Genomic DNA, 22000 nt, shown 5'->3' with positions numbered 1-22000 from the left:
CTGTAACAACACAACAGACAGAAAGTTGGAAGTTTTGATGTATTTTACATAACAGTAGGAGTAGGCTAGTGTGGATCTTTTAACTTTTAATATGTATGTACTTTTTTTACTATGTAATTGTATTTTTTTTTAATACAATACCTTGAAAACTATCGATATTCGATACCATTTTCATTACGACGGGTTAAACAAGATCGTTGTGCAAGTGAAATATTCAATGTGGAAACTACTTGGTTAGAGTAGATAAAGCTAGGACACAGCATAGGTGGAAGATGATCTTTTCCCTCCTGAAACAATGATTAGTTGGTCATTATCAGTTGGTAGCTTATGAGAAACAAAAAGGTAGATACCTTGAGAACCCAGCTCTTGAAAGGTCAGGGCAAATATAATTGAATGACACCAAGTCAAACATTCGCAAATACACCATATTGCCACCAGATAGCGAAGAACAACAGGTGTTCTGACTGAAGGCAATTTACCTATTCATCAGAAACGTTCTTACTGTACGTTCACCCCAAAAGCTATAAAGCGTTTCGAGCTATGAACCAATAAGCAGGAGTCCTGGCTTTGGCGCAGCCCGGAGGGAGGGGTTATCTCCTCAAGTCCATCCTACAAGAACCAACAAACCCGCTCAGTCGTATGCCTTCGTTGCTGCTCAGTTCGCTTTATATTGATTGTTTCCGTAGCCCGTGGCCGGGCAGGGCAGGGCTGCCTGCGGCCGGGCCACCAACGGCCGGGCTGTGGAGGCCGCGAGGAGGATTGATTTGAACTATAAATGAAGTCCCTCAATCTTAATTGGCTTAACACCATGACCAACATTCTGAAACATCCATTAACATCCACATTTGCCTCAAACCATGTTAGGCTTACAGCCTATGCAAATTGTTGAAAAATAATGTACTTGTTTATATTGTGGAAAGGATGTTAGTGAGTGATTCATTCTTGTGTCTTCATTTTTCTTAAAACAATTGTAGTTGAAAATAAACATAGCCAAATTACAACCAATAGCTTCAGAGGGCAAAAATAGACCCAATGATAGGCCCAGAATTTTTTATTTAGTTTTACAAATGAAGAGTAGGCCGGATTTGACTAATTGGCTTTGCATCCTTTCCTTCTGCCCTTGTAGTCCAAGACATGCTGCCCTCTAGCTTTCAAAGTACAATGCTGCCACTGGTGGATTTGAATCAATTCGCATAATTATCCCACCCTGCAATTTTGTAGTTCACCAAAACACCCTGACACAACTTGAGTCTCAAATACTTATGCCACCATACGCCACTAACAGTTTAAGTAGGCCAATGGCAACCATGCGCGCAATCCTTCCTCCCTCACTTTAAAAACAACCAGCCGCCGCTGATATATATATATATATATATGTATATGTATATATATGTATAAAAATATATATATATTTTAATAGTTTTCAAATTTGTGAAATGATCACTATTGCTGTCCATTTGCACATTTATGAAATCCGAAACCTTGTTCTTTCATATGGGTAAACATACTTCTGTTTACTTAATTTGCTTCAAATCCAAAGTACTCCTGCGGTTTTCTTTCTCTATCAAAACCTGTCGGGGAGGCACTACACTTGACATGATAGCAGTGCTGGCTAACCTTTAGCAAACACCGTCACGCAGAGCATTGAGACTAGTGCACTGCCAGAGACCGCAAGTGACTGACGGCAGGCTGGGCGCCGTAGCGATGTGTGTCTGTTTACTTACTTTCCGAGAGAAGAGAGCAACAAGCGGAGCTGGTATTTGTGTATTGATATATCAAATATATATATATTTGTGTATATAATATCGATATTTTTGACAACAGTAGGCTACACACAACACATGAGTGACAAAACTTTTCTTGCGATCAACTGCAACTCTGCCGACGTTCAACTCGACTGGTTGGGCATCCCTATCTCTATCAGATCTATCATAACATTCTCGTTTTGCTTCCCAACTTACTCCGAAAGAGGGATTTCTTACTTTCAGTGATCGAAGATGGAATCAATGTCTGCAAAATCCTGATGTTTGAAAGAATGTTTGTCCTCACTGGCTCCCTGAGGGTTGTCCTAGAGAGGGCTAAACTTCTCGGTCAAATGAATGTAACGTCAGTGTGCGTGTGGAAGGAGCTCGTCTGAACCCAAGGGTTGCTGCCTTTGAAGAAGGACGTAGCTTTCCTGCGAGTGCGTGAATCGGTTCAAAGTTCTCCAACACAATGATCGTGCCTCCATCTACTAGAGGCAGCCCCCGGGCCCTCCGCAGTGTCACAGGGGGCCCCGCCCATGCTCAACACACAAATTGTCAATGACTTTGCTGCAGTGGCAACGCCTCCTCGTAATTTTCCAAAAACAATAAATATTTTTTCTAAGTATGTTGTACCCAGGGCTAGCCACAGAAGGGAGGCAAAGAGGCCAAAACCCACTTTTGCCGCCTTTGAGATTAAAAAATAACCAATCACAATTCAGATTCACTGTTTCGAGGTAAATCATCTATACCATGTTAAAAATAGGAAGGGAAAAATAATCGATTCTTCGATGCATCGCGATTCTCGCTAGAACGATTCTGTCTCGATGCAGATAAATTAATATCGGAATTAAAAAAAGTATATATATACATATATATATTTTTTTGCCTGCTGCAACATTCTGTTCGCCAGAGAGGGATAATTTTTTGACGAATGCGATTCAGCATACGCATAGCATGCGTGCAAACTCACAGCCAGACACAAGAACTCCTAATTCAAGATCAGCTTTTCCTTTAAGGACATAGAAAAGAAAGATTAGAAATAAAATAAAACTGAAACCTATTTTTTGCATGCTTCCATATTGTGTTATAATGCAAGCTGCATTGATTATTGCATTGTTCATAGAAAGTCATATTTGGGACAAAAGCTTTCTCGCTTATGAAATATTAGATAAGTTAATTCATCAGTTGATGTCTTTAATGATCATCACAAAAGTAGGAAGTGATTAGCAAACTCTGAGTAGCAAACCCAGATGTATGTATATATTTCTGAAAATCACGCATGGAAATGTACAGTAAAAAAATGGAGATGCATCGAGATGCATCGATAAATTCCCAAAACACCATCACAAAGCAGCATTTTATAAAATAATGTTCTGAGCAAATGAGCGTTCTTTCTAGTCAGTTGCCGCGGCTAACAAAGATAACGACTAACAAAGACAGCAACATGGATGAGAATATAATTCAATATCTACAAGAAGATACATTTTCGAGGCTACAGTTTGAACATCAGCTGAAGATAAAAGAGAATGGAAGACTAACAACTTGATCCAGACCACAAAAGCAGGTGGCTCACGAAGCTTCAAGGAGGAGAACTACGCTCGGACGGAATGGCTAGCTGGCTCTGATCTGAAATTATTCTGCTGGCCTTGCATTTTGTTTGATGAATCACCTACACCTAACCCATGGATTAGCAGTGGATTTGATGACTTAAAGAACTTGCAAAGAGCCATGGAGAGACATGACAAGTCCAAGAGCCACATTAATTCCAACTTAAAGTTGAAACAGTTTGGACGTATGCGGATTGATGAAGCCCTCAGCCAGGCCACTAGCATCGCTAGCCAGCGCCACAATGAACTTTAGAGAAGAAATTGGGAGATACTGTGTCAAATGATTATTGCAGTGGTATATCTTGGAAAACAAGAGCAGGCCTTCCGTGGGCACAATGAGTCAGCTGATAGCCTTAATGAGGGCAATTACGTTGAATTGGTGGAGTCTTACTTTGAGGTAGATCCTTTGCTATCTCAACATCTAGAATCAGCCACAGTTTTCAAAGAGACATCAAAAGCCATACAGAACGAGCCATACAGAACGACCGCAGTGTATGAGGGTAGGGACACCCTGATTGCTGTATTTGACCAGATCATGACTGAAAGAGGCTGGGATAACGAATCTATTAATCAGAGCAAGTCACTTAAAGACAAACTGCATTACTACAAGTTCATGTTTCTTTTAAAAGTGTTCTTGAACATCTATCGCCACACAGAGGTCCTATTCACCATCCTACAAGCGAGAACACTTGGCTTGCGTAAGTCGAACCACCAGATGGATGCCACCATAGCTGCTATCAAATCCCTGCGCTCACAAACCAAGTTCCAGGAGATTTATGAAGACACCACAACTATGATTGGGCATGAGGATCCCAGCAGAATCTGCTGTCGCAGGGGCTGGCAAGACTACGAGGAAGGCCTCAGTCATGAACAACATTCCGCCGATTCAAGAGGAGCAAGTGATTCTTATCTGATTCTTTACTACAAGATCGCGGACTGTATCATCACTCAGATGACAGAAAGATTCAGTGATATGCAGGTTTTGCCGTCTGCTTGAGCCTGCAGCATTTACTGACTTTGCAAAACCCAACAGATACCCAGCTACGGAACTGGCGAAGTTGTCGGATGTCTACCCCTTCTTTGATGTCCACAGGTTAAAGAATGAACTGCTTGTAGTTTATGAGAACACCACATTCCTCAAAAGGCCTAGTCAACTACTTGAGATGATCATCGGGTAGACCTATCTGAAGTCCTGCCAGAGGTGACAAAACGCCAGAAGTTGATGTTGACCATTCCTCACCTGAGAGGTCATTCTCGTGTTTAAAACGAATGAAGACATACCTATGGAACACCTGTAAACAAGAGAGATTGACAGACCTATCAATAATTTCTATGGAGTCATCAGTAATACAGGAGTTGAAGAGGAAAGTAACATTTTATGAGCAGGAATAGGCCTGATGATGAACGGCAATATTACCAACCAAACATGTAATGCTTATTCTCCATCAAAACAGTCAGAGTTATCATAGTATTCATTATTTATTTTTGCAAACGTTCAAAACACATTTTCCTTACAAAAATAAATATGCCTCTCACAAATTAAATCACGTCGAACCAAGGCCTGTAACAGTTTAAAAAAAACGAAACAAGTAGCCTAACCATTGCAAATAATTTAAAGCTGCAAATAAAACGGCAGCAAATGGACTATGGAAATACTCAGCGTTGTGATCTTCTCTACACGCCCGGGATTACAACTGCGTCTTGCGGCGGTGAAAATAGCCGACACACTTTCACTTTCACCGTTGCTGTGGGTCTGCTTTCCCGAACTCACCGTTGTGTTTCAGGAGCATATGTTGCCGCATAGTACTTTCTGGTAGCTCGATTTCGCTTGGCATATTTTACATTTCACCTTATGATCTCCTATTTCTTTAAAGTATTTCAATTCTTCGCTGCGGTTTGCTTTAACCGCCATCTCTTAACTTTGTGAATTCTGGCGTGCCTGCACACGGCACGGAACGCGCCATGGAAATGGATGCATTTAATTTTCTTTGTGCCCACGTCATGCGTTAGTGGCGCCGACATAAAATGCATACATTTGCTTCAGAAAACTTTGTTTGTGTGTGTATATGCAAACTCGAGTTTGCCTGTCCACCAACCGAGTTCATTTGTAACGAGGAGTACTGGAGTAATCGATTCCTCACGCCCATCCCTAGTAGGTAGTAGGGGTGAAACGGATCAGTGTGTCCACGGTTCGGTTCAGATAACCGTTTTGGGCCTCGGTTTCGGATACGGTTCGGATTAGGATCATGTCCGTGATAGTAAAAAGGCAGACTTTTTTTTGACGGAGGGTTTGGGGGAGAAACACAAAAATGAATGAGACCCACAGGCTATTTGACTGCAATCAGACAACTTGCAAGGCTTTTTTGTGCAATAAATGTTCCCCTAAATGCATTTGAAAACATGGTGCACTGACACATGTAAGGGATAACGGCCGACGAGGCTTAGAACTCTGGCGACGAGCGCAGCATGAAGCCAGAGTTGCCTATACCTGTCCATTATTTCCATCGAACCGGTCGACCTCGAAGGCCGTTATCCCGCTTATCACCCGTTTGTATTTATCTCCCGTATATTTAGAATATAATTGTATCAATTACTTTCTTTAAATTTAGGAATCGTGCGCTTGAACTTCAGAAAACAACCTATTACAGCTACCTCATTGGCTCGGGCAGCACTGGAGAGAATGCATTCCGCTCTGGGTCCTAAACACCCTTTTGTATCGGACGTAGGCTACAGTAGGCAAAATACGCTACAGAAGGCAATGCCTTCATGAAACCGAAATCCGCGGATCTCCAGAATGCTCCGAACTGTGGTAAACGAACCGAACGGATTCGGATACAATTCGAATCCGCTGCAGGCCTAGTAGGTAGTAATAGCTAGTTTTCCACCCACCCATTGCTGCTGTTCTATTTTGTTTTATATTATGTTGCTAATCTGATCATAGTAGTTGTACATATTTACAACAGTTGGTTGCATGGTTTTAGTATATAAATAATTATTTTCAACATCGTTCCCGAGAGGTAGGCCCACGTATACTATATACTTTCTACTAAATACTATATAATAAGCTTAAAAAAAGAAAACCACACATAAGACCTGAATTAACTAGTTTCTATCTTTACAGTGTTTAATGTTAACCATCGCATCGCCATTGCTCATGTCCTTCTGGAAAATAATTGGCTGTTTGTAATAGGAAATCAGGCCTGTAATATTTCCTTCATGGTACCCCCGTTTGGGAAAAACAGAAAAGGCTGATTTGGAATAATTATTCACAACACACAAAAAAATCAATAACTGTGTGTTCACACCAAACGCGAAATTTTTCGCCCGTTCGCGTTGTCGCCGAAGTTTTGTCGAACCACACATCATAATCTGTCGCTGTGCAAGTTTTGTTGAATTTGTCGCGCCACAACAAGATAACCACCATTGCATGTCTTTACCTTTTGTGGAAGAGGGAGAGACGTCGGAAGACCCGACGCAGTATATTCATAATATTGTAATGACCACGGAAGAGGTAGTGAATGAAGTATTGAATAGACAGAGATTTATTAGATAGGCCTACCTAATAAACCGTTACACAAGACCGGAAACATAGCAACGCCGGTAAACAAACCCCTAGAAGCCCAATCCCTATGAGAGCTCCCCGCGCTACGGCCATCCGGAGGCGCACAGAGCTTTTGGTCGTGATATTATGCATACAAATATTATATTATATACTATTATATTATATATAGAGCTCCGGGAGTCGCAAACGGCACTCACTTTCTCCTCCATGCTGCAGTTCAAAAGTTCAAAAGGTTCAAAGGTTTTTATTCGCCATTTGTGCATAAACCAGACAGTTCATACACATTGGAATTCTTGTGCAGGGCTTCCCAAGTCGAGTACAGAATTAATACAAAGAGAGAGAGAGAGAGAGAGAGAGAGAGAGAGAGAGAGAGAGAGAGAGAGAGAGAGAGAGAGAGAGAGAGAGAGAGAGAGAGAGAGGGGGGCACAATAAATAGTAATAATAAAAAATATATAAAGTTTTTAAAAATTGAGATAAGGACAAATTTAAATTTAAATAGTAGTTTAGGTAAAGTACAATTCTATACTACATCAGTGCGGTTAGTTTTATTACTTTTTTTTGCTAACAAATGGAAATCAGACAAATCAGGTTATCTGACTTTCCTTTTAGAAGATACACTTGGCCACTATTCGGTCTGGAGGTTCAGTTTGCTGGCGATGCAAGTGTAGCAGTAGCAGAGAACTGCAGGGGAAATGATGGTATGGCTGCTGAAGTGAGCGTCAAATATTCCACGTTTTCCGAACAGGATTTGGAAATAATCCTGCAGTCCGTGCACCAGGATTGTTTGACGTAGATGACCGTTCCACCTCCCGGGGTTTTACCGCTATCCCTAGCGCTCCGGTCCCCCCTGAAGACCGTATATCCGTCCAGTGTCACAGCCTCGTCAGGTGACTTTTCCCCAGCCATGTCTCGCAGAAACACAACAAGGTGCAATCCCGGAAGTCCTTCTGCGTGGATATCCTTCCTCCCTATGCTGGCCAAACGCCCGAGCCTTCGCTGCACTCCTCCCCATCTACCGCGTCTCCGCTACGGGCAGTTGGATGGGAGAGCTGCCTGCCGGTGGTTGGCATGGCGATGCAATGAGTAGCTCCGGGTAATCGCTCAACGTAGGCCTACTCGGGTCAAACAGGCCAGAATTACTGCGCTCTCTCCGTATCAGTAAGTTCGTCCGGTCGTATGTGATGTTTAGGGACAGTTTGATTGCCATAGTCGGCACTAAAAAGCGAGAAAAACATAAAAGACGCAACTTGACTATGGGGAGCTCCGCGACGTCGCACTCAGAGGAGCGCCGTCACCATGGAGACAAGAGTTCACCCCGGACTGCACTGCACTGAGTTTGACGGTTGAACGCTGATTGGTTGTTACGTTACACATGTGACTCAGTGGCCACGCTATTGAAGGCTGATTGGCTGTGATCACGCGTCAACACGCGAAATTGAAAGTTCAAATATTTGAACTCGAGCGAACTGCACGTTTTGGGAACGGCAGCCGCGGGTCTGGTTCGCGCAAGCGGAGGCGCAGTTCGCGCTGAAGGGGATTACGGCGGATGAAACCAAGTTTTATTACGTAGTCTCCGCGCTTGGTGGCTCGACGGCGGCCAAAGCGATGTATATTCTCGAGAACCCCCGGCCCGTGGGAAGTATGCATTGCTAAAGGGGTTCCTGATGGAGACTTTCTGTTTGTCGGAGGCTGAACGGGGCGAGCAGCTTCTGGCATTGAATGGCCTCGGGGACTCCAAACCATCAGAGCTCATGGATCATATGCTGAATCTCCTGGGGAATAATAGGCCTTGTTTTTTGTTTCAGGCTTTATTTATGCAGCAGCTGCCAGTGCGTGTCAGGGCAGCTCTAGCCAACAGCGACACCACAGACTTTCGGGCTCTGGCTAGGGAGGCGGATCGTTTTTTCGCCGCCGGGCACGAGCGCTGCACGGCCGTATTGGCCCACACCACTGTCGACTTGGAGATGACGGACACCATCGCTGTGGCCGCGGCGACACGACGACAGCCACAGCAGTCTGCAGGCCTGTGTTATTTCCACGGCCTGTATGGACCCAAAGCTAGGAGGTGCCGCCCCCCGTGCAGTTTCGTGGCATCGGGAAATGGACGGGCCGGCACTCGCTAGCTGCCATGAGTGTCGGCCGTTCTGGGGGTCTGTTGTTCATCACAGACACAGGCTCTGGGAGACGGTTCCTGTGTGACACGGGGGCCCAGGTGAGCGTCCTGCCCGCGTCACGCATTGACAGAATAGGGGGCGGCCATGGCCCCGCCCTGAAGGCCGCCAACGGCAGCCCCATCCGCAACTTTGGGACTAGGACTGTTTCCTTATGTTTCGGGGGTCAGTGTTTCGGCCGGGATTTTGTCACCGCGGAGGTGTCCACACCCCTCCTCGGCGCCGATTTCCTCTGCGCCAATGGCCTATTGGTGGATGTGATGAACCGGCGCTTGATAAGTGCTGAGACTTTTAGCTCCCTGGCATGTGAGCTCAGTGGCTCGTGCACGACAAAGCTGTCGGGCGCACTCTCACCCTCCGATGTGTTTTCCCCCCTCCTCGCGGAATTCCCGGAGCTCACGGAGTCCATGTTCTCAGCTGCCGCCACCAAGCACGGAGTGGAGCATCACATCGCGACCACTGGCCCGCCGGTCTACGCCAGGGCCCGGCGCCTCGACTCTGCTAAGCTCGCCGTTGCTAGGTCTGAGTTTGACATCCTGGAGCGTCTTGGAATTGTCCGGCGGTCGGACAGCCCCTGGGCTTCCCCGCTCCACAACGTCTCGAAGCCTGGCGGTGGGTGGCGTCCATGTGGGGATTACCTTCGGCTCAATGACATTACGGTACACGACCGCTACCCGATTCCCCACATCCAGGACTTTTCTGCCCGCCTGGCCGGTGCGGTAGTTTTCTCCAAGGTGGACCTCGTTCGGGGCTATAACCAGGTGCCCCTCCAGCCGCAGGACGTCCCGAAGACGGCGGTGATCACTCCGTTTGGACTATTCAAGTTTTTACGGATGCCGTTTGGCCTGAAGAACGCAGCCCAGGCCTTTCAGCGACTGATGGACACTGTGCTGCGGGACCTGCCATTCCTGTTTGTTTACCTGGATGACATTCTGATCGCCAGCGCCTCCACGACAGAGCACATGAAGCATCTGCGAACACTCCAGCTCAGCCAGCATGGCCTGATTGTCAATCCGGCCAAGTGCCAATTCGGCCGGATCGCCATTGACTTCCTGGGCCACCGCATCACCAAGGAGGGAGCTGTTCCCCTGCCCTCGAAGGTGGCTGCAGTGGCGGACTGCCAGCGCCATCTCACAGTTCTATCCCTGCAGGGGTTTTTGGGGATGGTGAACTTTTATCACAGTTTTCTTCCCTGTGCGGCCCGGCTCATGCGGCCCCTGTATGAGGCACTCAAGGGTAAGACCGCAAAGCATATCATTGACTGGACCGCTGAGAGAGAAGCGGCCTTTGGGGACACTAAATGGGCATTGGCCGAGGCGACTATGCTGACGCACCCTTTGCCTGCGGCGCTGATTGCCCTGACCACCGACGCTTCGGACTATGCTGTTGGTGCCGTGCATGAGCAGTTGGTGAACGGCGTCTGGCAGCCGCTGGCATTCTTCAGCCGGCAGCTCCGCCCCTGCAAACGGAAATATAGCACCTTTGATCGAGAGCTACTCGGCCTTTACCTCGCCATTAGGCATTTCCGTGTCCTGTTGGAGGCTCGGCCATTATCAGTTTTCGTGGACCACAAGCCGTTGACGTTCGCGATGGCGAAGGTTTCGGAGCCGTGGTCTGCCCGTCAGCAGCGCCAGCTGGCCTACATCTCGGAGATCACAACGGACATCCGCCATGTGGCGGGAAAGGACAATCACATGGCTGATTGCCTCTCCCGGGCCATCGCAGGAGCTGTCCACCTGGGAATCGACCAGCATGGCAGGTGGCCTGATCACCTGCCATGCTGATCACCAGCATGGCAGGTGATCAGGCCTCCGACCCGGAGGTCCAGGCTCTGAGGACAGCTGTCACGGGACTCCGTTTGGAGGACATCAAGTACGACAACGTCGGTGCCACGCTCCTGTGTGACGTCTCCACTGGACAGCCAAGGCCGGTCGTGCCCGGTAGTTGGAGGCGTCAGGTTTTTGATGGCGTGCACGACCTTGCCCATCCTGGGCGGAGGACATCGCAGCAGCTGGTGGCCGTGAAGTTTGTCTGGCATGGCCTTAAAGGTCCCATGACATGAAAATCTCACTTTGGGAGGTTTTCTAACATAAATATGAGTTCCCCTAGCCTGCCTATGGTCCCCCAGTGGCTAAAGCTTGCGTTTGGTGTAAAACTAGCACTAGCTGTTCTGCTCGCCTTTGAAAAAACGGAGGCTCAAGCGCGCTGATTTGGAATGTCTGTGCTCATGACGTCATCAGGAATCTCAGCTCCTCCCCTTACTCTGCCTGGCCCGCCCATGAGACTCGACCGTGCGAGCGCCACATGTGTGTGTGTGAATACACACACTGTAACGCAAGTGTTTCTTGTCGGTTCTTTGACGTGTCTTGTATTTCCACAACGAGACTGTCGTGGGGGTTATCTGAGCCATGGTAGAGAAGGAATTGGGGGAAAGGAACTTTGGTTTGACTCGCTGAAGTACATGAACTGCGACATGCCGCCGGTTGCCGCGAGGCACCATCGCCCGGCAGCGGGCAGCCGGCAGCAGGCAGCGCGCGGTTCAGTCGACTTCAGGTTGATGTGAAAGTGGAAGAACCAGAGACGTCGCAGAACCCGACAAAGTCGTTTGTGATTCATAATATCGTCTGGAGGCGCACACAATATGTTATATGATATAGATATCTATGTATTATATGATATTATTTAGATATAGAGCTCCAGGACTGTAACGCAAGTGTTGTACACTTCCTTGTTATTTGGATAACCATTCTGCTGTTGGTGTGATGGCGCATAACACGTCAGACTCTCGTCTCTGGTATTTCTACAACGAGACTCGTATTGGGGGTTATCTCAGCCAAGGTTGAGAATAAATTGGGGGGAAGGAACTTTGGCTTTGACTCCCTCAAGAACATGAACCACGACAAGGAGGAGAAAGGGATCTTTGCCGGGCAGCGCTTATGCACCTCCGCCTCCGGCGGTGGTCCCTCAGCGGGGCTCAAGCGGGAGACATTTGCCGCCAACAATCCCTTTCTCCTCCATGTCGTGGTTCATGTACTTGAGGGAGTCAAAGCCAAAGTTCCTTCCCCCCCAATTCATTCTCAACCTTGGCTGAGATAACCCCCAATACGAGTCTCGTTGTAGAAATACCAGATACGAGAGTCCGACGTGTTATGCGCCATTACACCAACAGCAGAACGGTTATCCAAATAACAAGGAAGTGTACAACACTTGCGTTACAGTCCTGGAGCTCTATATCTAAATAATATCATATAATACATAGATATCTATATCATATCACATATTGTGTGCGCCTCCAGACGATATTATGAATCACAAACGACTTTGTCGGGTTCTGCGACGTCTCTGGTTCTTCCACTTTCACATCAACCTGAAGTCGACTGAACCGCGCGCTGCCTGCTGCCGGCTGCCCGCTGCCGGGCGATGGTGCCTCGCGGCAACCGGCGGCATGTCGCAGTTCATGTACTTCAGCGAGTCAAACCAAAGTTCCTTTCCCCCAATTCCTTCTCAACCATGGCTCAGATAACCCCCACGACAGTCTCGTCTCGGGCAGCCACTACGGGTTCCTGGGGATTTCATCCCCACCGCCACAGCTCCCTGGTCGGCGGCCCAGGAGCGGACCTCGCTCCAGGACAGGGTCCGGGGTTTCGCGCCGGTGCCCACCTCGCAGCACGGCCTCCCGAAGGCTTGCGTGCCGCCCAGCCTGCGGACGGCGGAGTATGTGTTCATCCGCCATGATGCCCATCGGGGCCCTTTCCGACCTCCCTACGACGGCCCGTTTCACGTCCTGGAGGCCGGTGACAAGGCCTTCCTAGTAGACATTGGGGGCAGGCCTGACTACATTTCGGTCGATCGCCTCAAGCCGGCCCACCTGGATCTGGACCAGCCCGTGGGGTTGGCTCTGCCCCCGCGGCGGGGTTGTCCTCCGGTTTTCAAGCCACACCGCCTCATGACTCCATGACTCCTTGACTGTTCGGGAGAGTGAATTCTGGGGGGGGGCGTCTGTAGCGGTATCGTAATTCACTTTGTGTATGATGTATGGTGTGTGCCCCCTTTAAGGGAAGGGGGCGTGAGACCCACCTGGGTGGTGCGACGCATTACTTAAGAAACGCACCTCTGGCTGTGCGTGGTTCTGTGTTTGGGGAAATAAATCCTTCTCGTTGTATTTTCACCGGCAATCAAGTCTCCGTCTTCATTTCATTACGATCTCCTACAGCTGTATACATTTTAGGTTGCAAAATGGCATTTTGACTTTTCCTCAAACTACCAACATTTTAACACAAGATATTTAGGCTAGATCATAGGCTATAAAACCGTTAAGGCTTATTATTATGCCCCAGGTCTTCTAATCTGTTTATAATTTGTCATATTTTATAGGCTTATATTTCAGATGTGGTTCCGTAGTGTGTATGTGGCTTTATTTTGTTGGAATTTTTGCTGGATATATTTATAGTTTAGCCTAGACAAGCCAGCTCAACTATGTGCCATTCCCAAGACCGGATTAAAGGGGAGGGTTGGCATCAGGAAGTAAACTCTAGTAATGGCAATAGCTTATGACACGTGTAAAAGAATGCTGATGAGTTTAATGTAGGCCTACTGTGTTGCACTCCACTCACTGGCATAGGCCGCAGACAGGCACTGTGTGTGTGTGTGTGTGTGTGTGTGTGTGTGTGTGTGTGTGTGTGTGTGTGTGTGTGTGTGTGTGTGTGTGTGTGTGTGTGTGTGTGTGTGTGTGTGTGTGTGTGTGCGCTTTTGGTATTGGGATCTAACAGATCTCCCGGACTTTATGGTCCTCTGAAGTCCCTGGTCACCCAAATCCAAGAAGGCTTTGGGTGTTTTGTGCTCAATGTGAATCAGGAAAGTAACATTCCAGTCTCTTCACGTTGCGTTTTGATGATAAGTAACTTCATATCAAACTATGACTATCTTCGTTAACCCGTCCAATAGATAGAGGCGGCGGTGAAAAATAGATTTAAAGTAATGTTGTTTGTTATCCACCAAAGTTTGATAAAGAAACAATAATATTAACTCTGATAAAATGCTGTCAACAATTTTTCTGTCAACCATTTTTTCCATGGCAGTTATAGGGTATGACAGCTTGTTTGACATCTACAAGGCCCAACTGGGTCGAACCGTTGGGCAAACGAGTTTTCATGAAGAATTCATTTATTGCTTTGAGGTTTATTTTTCCTAAACCGTCAAAGTCAAAGAATTAAAGATATAAATATATATTTTTAATTTATCTTTGATTAAAGAATATCTTTATTATTAGGGGTCCAAGCCAACAGGTTGGATCCCTATTGTTTTTGTAGCGATTTTTTTAGGGGTCCAAGCCAACAGGTTGGATCCCTATTGTTTTTGTAAGGATTATTATTATTAGGGGTCCAAGCCAACAGGTTGGATCCCTATTGTTTTTGTAAGGATTTTTCTTATTAGGGGTCCAAGCCAACAGGTTGGATCCCTATTGTTTTTGTAAGGATTTTTTTAGGGGTCCAAGCCAACAGGTTGGATCCCTATTGTTTTTGTAAGGATTATTATTATTCCCAGCTAGAAGTGGTACCACAGCCCAAACCGTAAATGGTGCACACACGCCAATTGCATGACTAGATCCAGGTACGTGAGGTGACGGCAGACGACTAAATCCAGACACGCCGGCCACTAGGTGGCGCTATACCAACGAATACGCGTTTGGGGCTATAACTCCCACACCGAACCTCCCAGAGTCCAAAAACTTGTACACACAGATGCACTGGAGTCTGCTGCATCTTTTGGCCTAGGCCACGCCCATTTGCGTCTATGAATATTTTTCGCTAAATCGCGAAAACCGCTAAACTGTTTTTTCGCTACTCCTCCCACATTTCTTGACCAATTGACACAAAACTTTGCCCACGGCATCTTCAGACGGACACACAAAGAAATCATAGACAGTTTTTTGATCCGACCTTCGACGACGAAACGGTAGAGTTTTGAATATTTGTTTATTAGCTAAATTAGACATGGAAAATTAAAAATCCAAAAAAATCCAAAATTAGACATCGGATCGAGTCCAAATTCTAGACACATGTTGGTGCTAACCTTAATGACGTTCGATAAAAATTTCGGAACATTTCGCCATTAGGGGGCGCAATAAACGAGGAAATTGTATATCTTCTACAAAATTTCGCCGCGAAAACGCTACACTGACTTCTCGCTACTCCTACCACAGTCAAATCCTTTGTATCCACAGGTCCAGGGTAGCGTTTTCAACACATGCTTCGCGTTGTGCCGGCGAAATGCACATTTCTTGTCACGTTGTGCCGGCGAAATGCACACTTCTTGGACCCCTGCATAACAGGTTGGATCCCTATTGTTTTTGTAAGGATTATTATTAGGGGTCCAAGCCAACAGGTTGGATCCCTATTGTTTTTGTAAGGATTTTTAGGGGTCCAAGCCAACAGGTTGGATCCCTATTGTTTTTGTAAGGATTTTTAGGGGTCCAAGCCAACAGGTTGGATCCCTATTGTTTTTGTAAGGATTTTTAGGGGTCCAAGCCAACAGTTTGGATCCCTATTGTTTTTGTAAGGATTTTTTTAGGGGTCCAAGCCAACAGGTTGGATCCCTATTGTTTTTGTAAGGATTTTTTTTATTATTTGACTCCCCCTGAAAGTGGGTCCACAGCCCAAACCGTAAATGGTGCACACGCGCCAATTACATGACTAGAACCAGTACCGGCACCGCTACTCAGATAACCAAATCCAGACATGCCGGCCACTAGGTGGCGCTATACCAAGGAGAAACACGTTTGGGGCTATAACTCCCACACCGAACCTCCCAGAGTCCAAAAACTTGTACACACAGATGCACTGGAGTCTGCTGCATCTTTTGGCCTAGGCCACGCCCATTTGCGTCTATGAATATTTTTCGCTAAATCGCGAAAACCGCAAAACTGTTTTTTCCCTACTCCTCCCACATTTCTTGACCAATCGACACCAAACTTTGCACACGACATCTTCAGACGCACACGCAAAGGAATCGTATACAGTTTTTTGATCCGACCTTCGACGACGAAACGGTAGCATTTTGAATATTGGTATATTAGCTAAATTAGACGTGGAAAATCCAAAATACAAAAAAATCCAAAATTAGACATCGGATCGAGTCCAAATTCTACACACATGTTGGTGCTAACCTTAATGACGTTCGATAAAAATTTCGGACAATTTCGCCATTAGAGGGCGCAATAAACGAGGAAATTGTATATCTTCTACAAAATTTTGCCGCGAAAACGCTACACTGACTTCTCGCTACTCCTACCACAGTCGAATCCTTTGTATCCACAAGTTCAGGGTAGCGTTTTGAACACATGCTTCGCGTTGTGCCGGCGAAATGCACATTTCTTGTCGCGTTGTGCCGGCGAAATGCACACTTCTTGGACCCCTGCATAACTGCTTGCAGTTCTAGTTATTCTTACCTCCCTAAAACTGGTACCACAGCTCAAACCGTAAATGGTGCAGACACGCCAATTGCATGACTAGATCCAAGTCTCTTCGGACTACGCAGACGACAAAATCCAGACAAGCCGGTCACTAGGTGGCGCTATACCAAGGGAAAATGCGTTTGGGGCTATAACTCCCACACAAAACCTCCCACAGTCAAAAACTTGTACCCACTTATTCACTGGAGTCTGCTGCATCTTTTGGCATAGGCCACGCCCATTTGCATCTATAATTTTTTTTTCGCAAAATTGCGAAAACCGCTAAACTGCCTTTTCCCTACTCCTCCCACATTTCTTGACCAATTGACACAAAACTTTGCACACGACATCTTCAGACGCACACGAACAGAAATCATACAGTTTTTTGATCCGACCTTCGACGACGAAACGGTAGAGTTTTGAATATTCTTTTATTAGCTAAATTAGACGTGGAAAATTAAAAAACCAAAAAATTCCAAAATTAGACATCGGATCGAGTCCAAATTTTAGACACATGTTGGTGCTAACCTTAATGACGTTCGATAAAAAAATTGGAAAATTTCGCCATTAGGGGGCGCAATAAACGAGGAAATTGTATATCTTCTACAAAATTTCGCCGCGAAAACGCTACACTGACTTCTCGCTACTCCTACCACAGTCAAATCCTTTGTATCCACAGGTTCAGGTTAGCGTTTTGAACACATGCTCCGCATTGTGCCGGCGAAACGCACATTTCTTGTCGCGTTGTGCCGGCGAAATGCACACTTCTTGGACCCCTGCATAACTGCTTGCAGTTCTAGTTATTAATTGTAGCTCGGTGGGGACCCTGATATGGATATGGCCTACATAACAAGAGGTCACAGAAGACTATCGGTATAGATCCACTAGGCATATGTATCAGATATTCCAATCATCATAAGGTATTAAATAGAACTGCTGAGCAATGACTCTTACCTCACTCTCCAGCTGGAAGTCGATCCATTCATTGATTTTCAACCTGGCGAGATGCAGTATGGAAGTCTCTTCATCAGCCTCACTATCACTGCTGTCATGCAGCCCACCAGCTTTACCCCCCCCCACACACACACACACACACACACACACACACACACACACACACACACACACACACACACACACACACACACACACACACACACACACACACACACACACACACACACACACACACACACACACACACACACACTTTTTTAACATTCACAATTTGGACCCTGGAACCAACACAACCCCCTCAGAGGTACAGTTATCCCTTGGGTAAAAATGGTAAGAACATTGTATCCATAAGTCCTGCTGCATACTACTTCTAGTTTCTAAGTATGTTTGCATTTGCCTGAAAACTAATTCTAACCAATACGTGGTAAACAACCATATTAGGATAGCACAATGTGTTTTTTTATGAAATGTTTTAGTTTCAGCAACAATATCCCAAATGTAGCATAAATGGATCCCTTAATATATAACAATCAAATACAATGGGTTGGGGGGGGCAGGTTTTAGCAAATGAATTGTGTTGCATTTAATTGGTGGTGGAAACAATGTATGTATAATATTTTTTAGTTGCTCCATCGATGCCTTCCGCTAATTCTCCCAGTAGTGCCATCTTTGGATCTTTTGTGAAATTTGGGTTAACAAATTTTCGGAATTAAGGGCATTTCCAAAATATGTGCGCATGGTTGCAAATTTGTGTGCCACAATTTCTCCATTTATGAGTGTGTCGGGTCTTGTAATTCATTCTTCATTCACTCCTCCGAGATCCAAGCCGGCAAATGATCTAAACTGAAAATCATAGCTGAGGCTATTTACTATTGAGTCTAAATTAGGGCTGGGCAAAGATTCAAAGTTATAATCGCGATTAATCACACAGTATTGGTGAGTTATCTCACGATTAATCACACTTTTAAAATTATATTTTAAATCCACTCCAATTAAAGTTAAATGAGATAATCAAATGGAATGACACATTGTCATTCACACCAAATGTACTTAAAGGGGACATATTATACCACCACCAGGTGTGAGTGTGATTAGCCTTACAAGCCGTTTCGAAAATCTGCCCCATGTGACATCCCTAGTGGGCGTGTCCACCTAGATATGTGCTGGATAGATCAGTCTACCAGCCTACCCAGTTGACAGAAGTAAACGTTAATCAGATATACGTGGACACTCCCACTAGTGATGTCATATGGGGCAGATTTTCGAAACAGCTTGTAAGGCTAATCATTCTCACACCTGGTGTATGTCCCCTTTAATAAGCAAAAAACTAGACCAAGTAATCTTGAGGGAGTTTTATTGACTCACTCAGTGTGGGTTGAATATGAAATTGAAGGAACACCACAGGTTTGGGAATTGTAAACAGGCTGTCACTTACTGCAAGTGGAACTAAAAAGAAAATGTATTTCTGATATGAATGTTGACTTTCTGTCTGCAAAACCTTTCAAAATCAAATTAAAAAAAATAATGTGTCGATTTTTATTAATCACGTTAAAATAAGATTGCGTTAACACCTAATTAACACGATTACTTGTTCAGCCCTAGTCTAAATGATTAGTTGAACTGATTATTATTTTTTAAGAAGGTTTTCTTTATAGACTATAGCTACGCACTCAGTGTGACCTATTGTTTATCCTCACAATACTCATGGATCTTGACAGATCCAGTAACATCCTAGTGCCTCAGTTTAAAACTTGTCCTCCATGTTGAAACGCTGGGTGAACAGCGTAGTCAAACACATAGCATGTTCCCGAAGATAATCACAACCATTTTAATATCCGGTTGGATTTTTAGGTGTTATGACTTAGTTATGAAATCCTTGAAGGACCTAAATAACCTTTGGATCGTTTGTGAAAATAATCACAACTGATCTAAGAATCACCAATGCGGAAGATACATGGCCGATCATAAAGAATACAATACCAGTTCTGGTGGTCTGTAGCGCCGAGCTGGGCAGCTTGGCACCGCCACCGAACACGGCCACGGTGACAGGAGTCACCAGAGAACAGCAGCGGATGGCTGGCCTTCTGTCCATCTGGAACCGCTCATCATAAATCACCCAGTCCGTCGGTAGCGTCTGTACAGACTGGGCTTCTCCATGAGCTGTTGGATCCTAAGAAGAGAACAAGAACACAGCTATTGACATATAAACATATGTTTATGTGTCTTTTATGTGACTGCCGGCTGGAGTCTAATTCTCTATATGTATTGTATAAACATTCAATGTTTTGACACTGCCAAATATTTACGTCTAATGTCCGCCTTTTCCCGGCATGGTCCGCGCGCTTACACTGACCGAGGTAATATACCGGATTGATTTCGCACCCCAATTTACCCTCTCGGACCCTACACATATTGGGGGTTTCATTTTCACGTAAATGCAATGAGACGGCTCCACGGTTCCAGGGGCGGAACTTGGGTAGAGGTGTTGGTGCGTTGTCTCATAGACAATGCAGCGACAACAACATTAGTAGTTCTAACTGGAGAGACGGTGAAATCCGTGGGCAGCTGACCATCATGGGAGAAATGGTGATGCAGTTGTATTTAACGAAGAGAGGGAAAGATGGTGCGATCTACGAGAAAGACGCAGAGGAACTTTCATTACGAGGCTGTCGTCGGGATAAAAAACATGTGGTCAGCAAAAATAAAGAATATGTTAGCGTTTTTTCACTTGTAAATAGTAGCCTACACTGAGATATCATCTACTCAATCTTGCATGCAAGCGGCATTGAAAAAAACAAAACACATTCAGAGTATTGAAATGATTCTAAAGAGGTCTACTCTCTATGCGTAGCCCCGCCTACTCCAATGAACCAAGAAAAATGGCTCCGTGACGAAGGCGGAATGTACCCCCTCGGTTTTACACAGGCAAGACTGTAACACTCAAGAACATCTAATGATTGGGTTAGTCCGACTGTGATTGGATTATTAAGATGCATATATACACCTTAGTCGGATTAAAATCATAGTGGGTTTTCTCATAGTCCTATTAAGACCCCTAGATTATTAGACTGATAGCCGCATTAAGCATGCATGTTTACGGTGAATTGAATTTGATTGAATTTTGCCTTCTGCGCATGCTCGAGATCTTTCTGGGGGCCGTGAGCCGGAAGTAGAAAGAGGCGGTAGTCGTGTTTTTGTCGCCGTCGGAAAACGAGAAACACTGATTTATTTATAAAGGTGTCGTGCCAATGTAGTAACCCCCTATAAGAAGTGTATCATCAACATGCATTCAGTAAACTCCACACTAAGCTTAGATTTCACCCAAGGCTGAATTAAAAGTACATGTTTTACTAAATGTTGGTCATCAACGAGGTCGTTAAGTAGTAACTTCGGGCACATCTAAAAAAGTATTTTTCTTCCGACGTGTTTATGATTTTTATTCATTCATTAGGCCGCGGCTGAACTGTCAGTTTTTCCCCTTGATTTTTTTGTAGCAGTGTGAAGACATTTTTGAAAAATAACCCTTTAAATGTTTACTTCTGGTGAGATCTTTTGGGAAAAATGTACAGATTGAGCTTCCAAATATGACATAACAACCAACAGAGTCAAGGTATCTGCTGAGACCAGATTATTGTGCAAATTTGCTTTGCACTTCAGGGCTACAGACAAACTTTTTTCACTAGGAGCACTGTGGCCCCTAACTGAAAATTTTAGGGCCACACACCGTAAATCAACATGCCAATGGGATTCTCTTATTTTCCCCCTGTATTACTAATAAATATTAAGACAATAGATGCCGAAATTACAATGAAATTACAGTGTCACATTTTATTGTGATTCCCATATACACCAACTGTTTCTAAGTGTGTGCACATTCTTTCGACAAGCACGGACGCAACAGGATGCTGCGCTCCTCTCTGCCCGCTCGCCTCTCCATTGAGAATGCAGCAGGCGTGAGAATGCAGCAGGCGTGAGAACACCTCCCATGTGATAAGCCCTTTATGGCACCAGGACTCCCGTGTGTTCTAGAATATTTACAGAACACGGCTAAAGGCTGTGTGCGCCTCGCCATTGTGATACATCCACTGTAAAAAGAGCGCATGGTACCGTGGCTGCAAGCTGCTCAGGGCCACACCCCCACCCTCCTCCTTGCCCCGCCTCGCTCCTCCTCATTAGGGGTCCAAGCCAACAGGTTGGATCCCTATTGTTTTTGTAAGGATTTTTTAGGGGTCCAAGCCAACAGGTTGGATCCCTATTGTTTTTGGAAGGATTTTTCTTTTTATTCTTCCCGCCTTGAAAGTGGGTCCACAGCCCAAACCGTAAATGGTGCACACAAGCCAATTACATGACTAGAACCAGTACCGGCACCGCTACTCAGATAACCAAATCCAGACATGCCGGCCACTAGGTGGCGCTATACCAAGGAGAAACACGTTTGTGGCTATAGCTCCCACACCGAACCTCCCACAGTCAAAAACTTGTACCCACATATTCACTGGAGTCTGCTG

The 22000-nt window shown here is 45.5% G+C and overlaps 1 protein-coding gene across 3 annotated transcripts in view; it reads right to left on the bottom strand.

The window, feature by feature from the left end:
- Positions 1-22000, bottom strand: part of ythdc2 (YTH domain containing 2) — a 180106-nt gene that overhangs the window by 1506 nt on the left and 156600 nt on the right. For all 3 annotated transcript variants that reach the window (XM_056597813.1, XM_056597815.1, XM_056597814.1), the window contains exons 25-26: positions 19473-19662; positions 17490-17599 (exon numbers count right to left, since the gene is read on the bottom strand). In XM_056597813.1, the coding sequence (XP_056453788.1) occupies positions 17490-17599; positions 19473-19662 (300 nt within the window). The remainder of the gene's footprint in view (positions 1-17489; positions 17600-19472; positions 19663-22000) is intronic.

Source organism: Gadus chalcogrammus, chromosome 8 (assembly GCF_026213295.1).
Source record: "Gadus chalcogrammus isolate NIFS_2021 chromosome 8, NIFS_Gcha_1.0, whole genome shotgun sequence".
Classification (NCBI taxonomy): Eukaryota; Metazoa; Chordata; class Actinopteri; order Gadiformes; family Gadidae; genus Gadus; species Gadus chalcogrammus.
Note: the sequence above shows the minus strand (reverse complement) of the source record. Positions and strands in the feature narration are given on the sequence as shown.